Genomic DNA, 12,030 nt, shown 5'->3' on the forward strand with positions numbered 1-12,030 from the left:
CTGGCAGCATCTGTGAAGAAAAAAATCAGAGTTAACGTTTCGGGTCCAGCAACCCTTCCTCAGAACGTTCTGAGGAAGGGTCACCGAACCCGAAATGTTAACTCTGATTTTTCACAGATGCTGCCAGACCTGCTGAGCTTTTCCAGCAACTTCTGTTTCTCTTTCTGATTTACAGCTTCTGCAGTTCTTTCGGTTTTTATTTTTAAGGGATAATGGACAACTGAGAGTGAAATACTAATGAGTGGATTAAAGTATCAGGGAATAGTTTCCTGGTTTGTTTTATGAGTTTTTGCAAAATACAAAATTCTACTCCATGAAATAATTGAAGATAACAACATGCAAACAAACCTACAAGCGTATGAATTTGGAGCGGAAATAGGCCTATTGGCTCTTGAAGTATGCTCCTCCATTCAAATAAGAATATGGCTGAACTAATCGAGCCTTCCCTCCACATTCCTAAATAGCCTTGGTAACTTTTGACTTCTTTGTTGCTCAAGATCTACCTCTGCCTTCAAAAAAGAATAAGCAATGATTCTGCTGTCTGGGCTGAGTGTTCCCCAAGACTCGACCATCTGTGAGAAAAATATCATCTCTGTCTTAAATAGACTTTAAATTTAGATTTAAATCTTAAATGATCATTAAATTTAATCATTTACTTAACATTTGTTTGCTATCAGCTCTGTGTCTGATGTCAAGTTAATACAAATTTTCGTAACCAGAAATACTTGGTAATTCATGTCTGGTGGCGAAACAATTGTCTTTGTGTTTTTCAATGTATCATTGTGTCTGGTTTACTCTTATTTTCAGTCTCAGTTGTGTTGCATGGACAGTTGCTGTAGCTGCACGTTCCTCAACGGTGAACTGGAAAAGGTACTGCCAGAGAACATACTATGCAAATACTATGAACGTCAAGCAGAAGAGGCAGTCGCTACAGCCTGTGCTGATGAGCTAGTACGGTTGGTATCCAATACACAGCCTTCTGCACTACTTGATTAAACAAATGTAGACCGATGTTGAACCAGCATGCAGCTTATTACATATGGCTATGTAGGTCTGATATGGCACAATGGGAGTGTTCATACCTATGGGCTAGAAAGTGGGTTTCAAATCCCACCTGCCACAGAGGGGATACTAAAACATGTTTAAACAGGTTAATTTAAAAGTAATTTATTAGTTACAGTTGAGTTCTTTCCTGGGATTGATGGTTTATAACTAAGTCAGAAGTCATGCAACACCAGGTTTTAGCCCAACATGTTTATCTGAAATCTCAAGCTTTCAGAGCGTAGCCCCTTTGTCAGGTAAGCTGAGAGAGAAGCACACAGACACAGAATTAATGGGCAGAGAGAGATCAATAGATCATGCAAATGGTGTGAATGGAGTGTTGAATAATAAGTCTCTGCAGGTGATCAAAAGTGTCAGACAGTGTGAGTAACGTATCACCAGCGGAATAACAAGTGAAGGGATGGCCTATAATCTGATTAAATGAGGCAAAGAGTTAGTTACAAAAAAATGAGGTGGTGCTGGAGATAAACCAAGTAACTGGAATAACATGATGGGTATAAGAATCGCATGCCGAGGGTCCAACCAAAGTAATAAGTAATTCAAAACTGTACAGACTAAGGCAGAGAAATGATAACAATTTATCAAGGTGATGGTAGCAAAACAGGACAGTAAGGAAGATCTGACAGGTACGGAACAGTGTCGTGGGGTCACGTAGCGTGACATGAACCCAAGATCATGGTTGAGGCTGTCTTCATGGGTACAGAACTTGGCTATCAGTTTCTGCTCGGTGATTGTGTTGTTGTGTATCTTCGGGTAAGTGTCCTTGAAGGACGCTTACCCAAAGATTGGAGGCCAATTGTCTTTGAACCCTGAAGTGTTCCCTGACTGGGAGAGAACCTTCCTGTCTGGCGATTGTTGCACGGTGTCCATTCAGCCATTGCATTAGTGTCTGCATGGTCTCACCCATATACCATGCCTCAGGGCATCCTTGCCTGCACCGTATAAATTATGATCTCTCTACCTTACTTAGTTCGTACAGTTTTGAATTACATATTGCTTTGGTTGGACTTTCGGCATGCAACATTTGTACCTATCATGTTATTCCAGTCATTTGGTTTGTCTCCAGCACCACCTTATTTTTAATTTTTTTGTAATTATCTCTCTGCCTCATTTAATTGGATTATAGGTCATCCCTTTGCTTGTTATACAGCTGTTAATACTTTACTTCGACAGTCTAACACTTTGGATCACCCTGCAGGCACTTATTATTCGACACTCCACTCATACAATTTGTATGATCTATTAATGTCTCTGCCCATAAATTCTGTGTTCTGTGTGCTTCTTTCTCATTTTGCCTGACAAAGGGGCTATGCTCTGAAAGCTTGTGATTTCAAATAAACCTGTTGGAGTGTAGCCTGGGGTCGTGTGACTTCTGACTTTGTACACCACAGTCCTACACCGGCACCTACACAACACAGTATATAACTATGTTGAGCAGTTGTTAGATGTGGAAATGGAGTTTATCTGAACAATCAGAGATGGTAAGAACTGCAGATGCTGGAGCCAGAGATAACACAATGTGGAGCTGGAGGAAGACAGCAGGCCAGGCAGTGTTAGAAGAGCAGGAAAGTTGACATTTCGGGTCGGGACCCTTCCTCAGAAATGAGGAGGGGGAAGGGTGCTCAGAAATAAATAATAGAGGAGGAGTGGGATTGGGGAAGGGATATGGGATAGTGATAGGTGAGTGCAGGTAGGGAATGTTGGGGATTGGTCAGTGAGGTGGGAGGAGCGGATGGTGGGAGAGAAGGTGGGCAGGTTGTGTCAAGTCAAGGGGGCGGGGATCAGAGGTAGAGTTGGTCATGGGTTGGTGGGGGGTGGGGAGATCTTAAAACTGGTAAAATCCACGATTAGGCCATCGGGCTGTAGGCTCCTGAGACGGAATATGAGGTCTGCTCCTCCAGTTTGCGGGTGGTGTCATTGTGACACAGGAGGCGGCCCAGGATGGACATGTCAGATGGACATGTCACCCACGGAGTGGGAGGGGGAGTTAAAATGGTTCATGACCAGAAGATGTTGTCGTTTGTCGCAAACAGCGCACAGATGCTGTACAAAACAGTCTCTGAGCCTCCATTTGGTCTCACCGATGTAGAGGAGGCCACGTCAGGAGCACGGATACAGTAGACCAAGTTGACGGATGTGCGGGTGAACCCCTGTCTAATGTGGAAGGTTTGTTTTGTGCCTTGAGTGGAGATGAGGGGGAAGTTGTAAGAGCAGGTGTGGCCCTTCCTGCGGTTGCAGGGAAAGGTGCCGGGGTGGTGGGGTTAGTGGGGAGTGTGGAGCGGACGAGGGAGTCGCGGAGACAGCGGTCCCTACGAAAGGCAGATAGGGGTGGGGAGGGTAATATATCTTTGGTCATGGGGTCAGTTTGTAGGTGGCAGAAGTGGCGGAGAATCATGCATTGGATACGGAGGTTGGTGGGGTGATACGTGAGGATAAGAGGAATTCTGTCTTTATTTTTGTTGGGAGGAGGGGATGTGAGGGCAGAGGTGCGGGAAATGCAAGAGATGCGGTAGAGGGCCTTTTCGTAGGGATCGCTCCTCGCTCCACACTCCCCACTAACCCCACCACCCCCGGCACCTTTCCCTGCAACCGCAGGAAGTGCTACACCTGCCCCGACACCTCCCCCCTCACCTCCATTCAAGGCACAAAACAAACCTTCCACATTTAGACAGGGGTCCACCCGCACGTCCGTCAACTTAGTCTACCGTATCCGAACTCCCGATGTGGCCTCCTCTACATCGGTGAGACCAAGTGGAGGCTCAGAGACTGTTTTGTAGAGCATCTGCGTGTTGTTCGCGACAAACGACAACATCTTCTGGTTGCGAACCGTTTTAACCCCCTATCCCTCGCCCGGTGACATGTGCATCCTGGGTACTCTTCCAGTGTCACAATGACTTCACTGCAAGCTAGAGGAGCAGCACCTCATATTCCGCCTCGGGAGCCTGCAGCCCAATGGCCTAAAAAAAGCCGATTTTTACCAGTTTCCAAATCTCCTGATCCCTGGCCCCATCCCATGATCAACCCCCTCGTCCCTGCCTGTCCATCATCTCTCCCACGTATCCACCCTTCCCATCCCACTGACCAATCCCTACCTGCACTCACCTATCACCATCCCACCTACCTTCCCCAGCCCCACCCCTCCTCTATTTATTTGTTTCTGAGCTCCCTTCCCCTCCCCATCTCTGAAGAAGGGTCCCGACGCAAAACGTCAACTTTCCTGCTCCTCTGATGCTTCCTGGCCTGCTGTGATCCTCCAGCTCCACACTGTGTTATCTATGAACCCTAACATTGTTCAGGTAATGTCAGGAACAGTGTTGCTGCAATCTCAGGAACTTCAGAACCGACTTATTGCCAATTCTTCAAGTATAGTCAGTATTGTTATGAAGGAAATGCAAAAACCAGTTTGTGCAGAGCAGTGTCCCACAAGCAGCTATGTGATAATGACAAGGTGATCTGTTTTTAATGATGTTGCTTGTGAGTTGAATGTTGGCCAGGGCATCTCGGGTAACTCCCTGATCTTGAAATTTTTTTGCTTCCATCCGCAGTAATACATGGGGTCTCAATTTAATGCTTATCCTAAAGATGTCTTCGGAACTGCAGAGCATAGCCCCTTTGTCAGGTGAAGTGAGAGAGAAGCGCACAGAACATTTAATTCAATAATGGAACGGGATTGCAACCTTATTTTTATATCCTAGTCTCTGGAATACTGGTTATGCCAAAGAATCATCTTTCATATACGCTGACTTAACAATAGTGACTTGACTTAAACATTTGTTTTTAAAGTGTTTTGAAACATGTAGTTGCTGTACAAAGTACATTATTTCAAATTTTCTTGTATAGAAATAAGAAATCTTGGTGCAGCTATGTTTAGATTTGGTGACACAACATGTGGAGTGCTGTAGAAGGTCTCCACCATGGAGGTTCAACAAAAATTCTCTAGATTAATTGCTGGAATGGAGAGCTCCCTCTCCCATGAGAGGAGACTAAATGAAATGGACCTGCATTTTCCAGAGATAGAACAAGAAGAGATGGTCTTATTCAAACTTATAACTCTATCGAGGGTTTGATGCTGAGAAGTTGGTTTTCTGGCTGCGGAGTTCAGGATTGGGGTATGATTATTTAGAACTTAAGAGAAATTCACTCAATGTTGTGGACCTTGGCAATTGTTTACCTCTGAGCTGTGAATGTTTAGTGCATGACTTTACTAACAATTTTGATCAGTAGATTTTTTTGACTCCTGGGGAATGAGGGGATAGGGGATATGGAAAAGTAGAGTTGAAGTAGAAGATCAGCTTTGATCTTAATTGAATGGCAGAGCAGACTTCAGGGATTTGTATTCTTCTAATGATTTCTTAGAGAATGAACTTCTTAGTAATCAAATTTTAATATCCTAACTTTTTTTCTTTTTGCAAAGTTCTAATTTCTACACCTGCCATGATTTGTTGATGCATCAGTGGGCAGGGATACCGTGAATAGGAAATCTAAGCGAAACCCTGCTGTCAATCCCTATTGCAAGGTGCAGTTGTTTCAATGTCTTGCTCCACCTGGTGGCCTGAGTCAGAGCTAACAAAGCTGTCCCACTAAAATGAGCAAAGTTGAGTCGCAAAATGCTGTTGACCTGAACTTGAGTGCTCAGTCACGGGTGACTGGTTTGCATTTATTTAGAATTTGCTAATTTACTGATTCTTTAATACATCAATGTGGAGTTTGCACATTCTCCCCATGTCTCTGGGTTTCCTCCAGATGCTCCGGTTTCCTCCCACAGTCCAAAGGTGTCCAGGCTAGGTGGATTGGCCGTGCTAAATTTCCCATAGTGTTCAGGGATGTGTAGATTAGGTGGGTTATGGGGGATGGGTCTGGGTGGGGTGCTCCGAGGGTTGGTGTTGGCTTGTTGGGCCAGAGTGCCTGTTTCCACACTGTAGGGAATCAATGATTCAGTGGATTCTATGATCAATTTGTTACTGATATTATCAGTTAGTCAGCATCCATCTTATCAGATATGCTTGTCAGTGGCGTGATTAATAATGAAGCTGTCTTGTTATATTGCCACATTCTTTACACTCTTAAATGGTTGGAAGAACCGAATTCTAAATGAAGTAGTGACAAAAAATTTATTATTTGGATCAAACTGAAATATGTGAAATGTATTTGCCTATCTTGATTTCTGTAGTCACTGACCCTTACAGGGTACCATTTCCATGGGTATAGAAATTTTTACATTGTCTTGCTCATATTCCATTAATTAATTAGGGCCTGAATAATAATTCAGTGGCCTATTGAATTATATAGGGCATTGCAGCTAACATAGGTATATTTAAAAGTATAAATACATGAAGGATATAGAAACAGAAGTTTATACTCCTGAGTAGATGAAGAGCAGACCAATCTGGAATACTGGCTTCCTTCAGTTTTTAACATTCTGTGTAATGTTAGCTTGATCTTGCCTCAGCTGATTTCCAGGCATTCCAACAATATCTAATGGGAGTTTTTCAATATTTAAATGTAACCTCTGCTATGCTTGTTCTTAATCAGTCAGGCATGATAGAGCCAGTTTCATTGCCCTAACTGCTGACCTGTTTAAGATCAAAACAACATAAATCATGAATTGAATTTGGGATGGATATGGCTTCATGTTGCTTAAGGCATTTTCTTTGCTCACTAGATAATAATTATCATATATGAAGGGAATTTACTAGCACTGCATGACTGAAATTGCTGTTTTTTCGTTCTTGGCTTGTTTCAGATGTCCATTCTGCAACTTTCCAGCACTACTGGACAAAGATATTAATATGTTCAGCTGCCCCAATCCTCGCTGTCGAAAGGTAAGAATCTGCTTTCTGTACTTTTTTACAAACTGTTCCTGTTGAGAATTTGCCTCCATGGAATTTGGTTGGTTCAGGTGTTTTGAGAATCTGACTTCAGTCATTTATAGCTAGGCACCAAGCAGCTATATAGAGTAAATCTTCAACGAAGGTTCAAGTGCAAAGGTTGCATTAGATGTTGGAAGTCACAAGTATGATGTAACTGAGCTCTAATTGCTTTTATACTTGGGCAAGGATTGTCCTACTGTTGCTGTAGATTTTGATGCCATATCTGGGAGAAATGTGTAAATGCTCGCTTTCTCCTTTTGCTTCTGATATACCGCATCATGAGTATCAGCTTTAATTAAAATAGTTATGGATCAATACTGCGAAACCACCGATTATTATACACTGTGACTATACTGTTTTCCATAATTAGAGCTTTCTTCAAATTAAAGCCAGAAAGAAAAAACATGCTTTTAATGGTAACTTCTTAAATGCATTTTGTGATTTAACTGCAGAGGTTGCCATTTTTCCAAATAAATTATTTATTATAGGCAATTAATCTCCATTAAAGCTCATTAAATGTCATACAAACAAATGTAATGCAATTGAATTTTTTTTTTAGACTGCAGTAGATAGATTTTTGACTAAAAAAGTCTGTCAAAGGATGATGGAATGTACAGTTGAGACCACAATCCAGTCAGCCTTGTTTTTATTGAAAGGTGGAACAGGTTTGAGGAGCCAAATGGCCTGCAGTTTCTAATTGACATGTTTTTATAAGGTGTTGGTAAAACTATCTCTGTAAAAGAGTGAGCAATTCAGAAACTGAAAAAGGGGTGTGGCATCTCATTGCTTTGAAACTGTATTGGAAAGTAACTTAAAACTGTAGTTGGATATTTTGTATGAAAATTAACACCAGCGTCTGTGCTGGTTTATCAAAGTGTTGTTGGGAAGCTAGGGTAGGTCAACGTAGAGGTGAAATAGATTTCCTTGGGCAAATGGTTTGGAATGATGTGCAAAAACCACTGTAGTATTCAAGATGGGAAGTTAGCATCTTTTGGTTTAATTATATAACTGTACAGGTTACCTCCTTGATAGCTTGGTGTGTCTCATTTTATTTCGAAAACATGAATTTGGATAGCATCTGCACACTGACTAAAATCCACCCAGTCTGATACAACCAGAAAGCTGGTTGCCTGAAGCAGAATGGAACTTTAATTGTAGTAATCTTGCAAGTCTGGGAAAATGTTTCTTTCCAATTCATCATTTGTGTTGGATTTATTTCCTGCTTTCACCGAGATAATTGCAATGGTGATACAAATTTTATAGTTGAATTAGGTCGTTAATGGTGCAAGTAATGTTTTTGAGGCTGACAACAGATGCTAACACTTCAGTTGTTTAAAGTTTGACAAAGTGAACATGCCAGGTTTTGGTGAGATCTGTTTGTGCATATTTTTTACTGTTGCTTTGTATTTTTTTTTCCCCAAATCCTCCTCCACGTAGTGAGGCACTTTGTGTCCTACTTGTGAAGTTAACATGGTAAAGGAAATATGGCTGTTGCTCGGCAACACTGATTCTCTTTCCCATCCAGAAAATCCAACAAGTATGTATGAAATATGGAGCTGAACAGATGTGAGGAACAGCTGACATTCTGCAGCATGTAAGAATATTGGATTAAGAGTTGTCAGAAGTGAAAGCTCAGTGCATGAAGTAAATACTGATATGGCTTCCTCATTTGGGTGGAGGCACTCTCTTTGGAACTGGTCTGCAAGACTTACTTTAAACTACGAGTTTAGACCCCTGTGGAAAGCAAGGGTTCTGTTGTCTTTTGTATTTTTGGTTCAAAAATCTCAGCAAAGTGTAATAGGATTTCCACTAGATGGTGCTGTAGGACTGTACAATGAAATGAAGTTCCTGACCTGAGAAATCCATCAAGCTGGATAGAGATGGTAGGATAGAGGGGTTGTGAACAAGATTAATAATACAGAGGAATTTTGTGTTTCTGGAAATTGTTTGCATTCTGCGTAAACGTGCTCCTTCTCACTTTTTATTAGAGATGATACACTTGCACCTTTACAAAATAGATGACCATTTCTGAAGAAATGATCAAGTCTTTAATGTGTAACAGCACTGCTAAATGTAGATGTTACATGGCGATTGTGTAAGAAGTGAGGAGAAGAAGCCAACAAGATTCTGTTTTACATCTGGCTATACTGATGAGTGCAATAAGGGGTCATGCTTTCAATTTTTACTATTTAAACTTTGCTTTTAGCTGTCAGCAGGGATACTGCACGTACCACTCCAAGATATAGTGAACTGTCAGTCTCAACTAGTTGTCCGATCAAATTGTTGGGTGACACTTTAAGGAAAGTTGAAGTTCTACTTTCTGTGGGCAGTATCTGAGGGAGGGAAGTTTCTATTTTAAATAAATGGCTATTGAAGTTATTCGAGATAAAGTTTGGAATGCAAATCCTGTGATTCCATACTATTTAATTATGCCCTTGAGCAAAATAAAAAAAGTCAAGTATCTAAATGGTGAGCAATTGCAAAGCCTTGTGTTGCACAGGGATCTGGGTGTCTCATGCTTAAATCACAAAGTGTTAGTATGTTCATACAGCAAGTGTTCAGGAAAGCTGATAGAATGTTATTTTATTACAAGGAGAATTGAGGTCCATTGCTCAATGTGCTAGAAGCAGAGTCTCTCTGAATATTTTTAAGTCAGGCAGAGGTGGGTAGATTGTTATTAAGCAATGTATTGAAATATTTTGGTGTAGACAGGAGTCAGATCAGCAATGGTAGAATAGGCTCAAGTAACTAAAGGGCTGCTGCTGTTTCTAATCCATGTATTTGTGTATAAATTAGTGTAAAAGAGTATTTTGAATTTGATGTTTCACTATGGCCCTCTCCACTCCGAAGAAATGTCCAGTTGTGAATAGAACAAACTTGGCATTGAATATGGATATACTTTTGTGTTAATGTGATAGAGCTGTGTTTTGATATCTTTTATGTTGAATGAACTGTGAAGAAAGATTTAAAGGCCTCCTATAGATGGTAGAGGTAATCAATCTAATAAGAAAAAAAAGTCACTGATCATTAGTTCTTGGCCTACTTCCAAACATCTAATTTATAAAGCAGTATCCATGGAAACCATTGAAGGGAAGTTATGCTGACCTAGTTAAATGTGCCAAGTACAATTTTAAACTTGGAATCTGTGGAATGAGAGTATGAAGCGGAAATTAATGCAGGCTTTATTTTAATCCAAGAAAAAAAGTTCTTTGCTGTTCTTCAAGGAATGTATTTATAAGGACGTTACAGGGCAATTTCTTTCACCTCAGTTCTCATGGGACATAAGGAAATTCTGGAATTAGCACAGTGTGATCAAAAGTGTTAAACTGAGTTAATACTTTGCAGGCATGCTTATTTGTCGAAATTGCTAAATGAGTGTGGAGTGCTGCTTTTAAAATCTGAGGCATGCCAGTTGTATTATGAGCATATGTTTCTAGTCAGTATTCTGGTTAGGATGTTTGGCATAAATACGTTCGGATTTTGCTTGAATCCACCTATCGTGAACTTAGAGAAATGTCAGCTTTTTTGAAAGCAGTAGAGAAAGTAATGATGAAATTTCGTTGTTTTTTTAATTTGCACCAAGCTTGTAAAAATTAGCCCCCACATGCTACACTATTGGAGCTAAGGATCTGTTTTGTTCTAAAATATAAAACTCTTCCTATTTGGTTTTATAAACTGTATTATTCTGGCTAACACTATCCAAGTTTAAAACTTGTTTCTGTAATTATTTGAAGGAGGTTGTGCAATCTTATTTTAATCTGGATGTACTGGAGTGCACTCTTTCCAAGTCTTCATCTGTGGATAGATCTGGATTAGTTGGCCAAACGCCAAGCTTCTGATACGTTAGTCCAGGCAGTCCGTGAGTTATGAATGGTTTCCATTCTCATGTATGTTCCGAAGTCATAGAATGATAAAATCATACAGTACGGAAACAGACCCTTTAGTCCAACTAGTCCCTGCCGACCAAGTTTCCCAAACTGAACTAGTCTCACTTGCCTGCATTTGGCCCATATCCCTTTAAACTCTTCCTATTCATGTCCTTATTCAAATGTTTTTTAAATGTTGTAACTACCTGCATCTACCACTTCCTGTAAGCCTTTGCTATTCACCTTATCAATGCCCATCATTATTTTATAAACCTCAATTTATAAACAAATTGGAACACAATACAGTATAAAACAATAAAATAGCCTTTTGTAATTTGGAGCGAGCATTTGCATGTCAGATCTTTAATATTAATACATCCCTGTACAGGATCATGTTCAAGCATTCAGCAAGGTTCCTTATGATAGACTAGTTAGTAAAGTTAAATCATATAGGATCCAGGGGGAGCTAGCCAGTTGGATTAAAAATTGACTTGAAGGTAGGAGACAGAGGATGGTGGTAGAGGGTTGGTTTTCGGACATGGGCCACAGGGATGGGTGTAGGGTCCACTGCTTTTTATCATTTATAGAAAGATTTGGATGTGGATTTAGGAGGCATAGTTAGTAATTTTGCAGATGATGGCAAAATAGGTGGTGTAGTGGACAGTGAAAAAGTTTCTCAGTGTACAGTGGGACCTTGATTGGATGGGGCCATGGGCCGAGGAGCAGCAGATGCAGTTTAATTTAGATCAATGTGAGGTGTTACATTTTGGTAAGGCAAACCCGGGCAAGACTTATAAGGTGATGGTAGGTTGCTGAACAAAGACACCTAGGGGTGCAGGTGCATTATTCCTTGAAAAGTGGAGTTGCAGGTAGACAGGGTGATGAAGGCAGCATTTGGCATGCTTGCCTTTATTGGTCAGTACATTGAGTACAGGAATTGGGAGGTCATGTTGTGGTTGTACAAGACGTTGGTGAGGTCATTTTTAGAATACTGTGTTCAATTCTGGTTGCCTTTGATGGATGTTGTTAAACTTGAGAGGGTGAAGGAAAGATGTTGGTGGGACTGGAGAATATGAGCTATAGGGAGAGGCTAAATGGGCTGGGACTTTTTTCCCTGGAACGTTGGAGGCTGAGTGACCTTAGAGGTTTATAAAATCGTGAGGGCCATGGATAGGGTGAATAGTCAATGTCTTCTCCGCAGCGTAGGGGAGACCAAAACTAGAGGGCATAGG

At 41.0% G+C, this 12,030-nt stretch overlaps 1 protein-coding gene across 1 annotated transcript in view; it reads left to right on the forward strand.

Annotated features, from left to right (window-relative positions):
- rnf216 (ring finger protein 216) overlaps positions 1-12,030 on the forward strand; it is a 158,143-nt gene that overhangs the window by 39,303 nt on the left and 106,810 nt on the right. The window contains exons 9-10 of the mRNA XM_048609745.1: positions 733-956; positions 6,806-6,884. Of these exons, the coding sequence (XP_048465702.1) occupies positions 733-956; positions 6,806-6,884 (303 nt within the window). The remainder of the gene's footprint in view (positions 1-732; positions 957-6,805; positions 6,885-12,030) is intronic.

This window comes from Rhincodon typus, chromosome 21 (genome assembly GCF_021869965.1).
Source record: "Rhincodon typus isolate 14 chromosome 21, sRhiTyp1.1, whole genome shotgun sequence".
Classification (NCBI taxonomy): Eukaryota; Metazoa; Chordata; class Chondrichthyes; order Orectolobiformes; family Rhincodontidae; genus Rhincodon; species Rhincodon typus.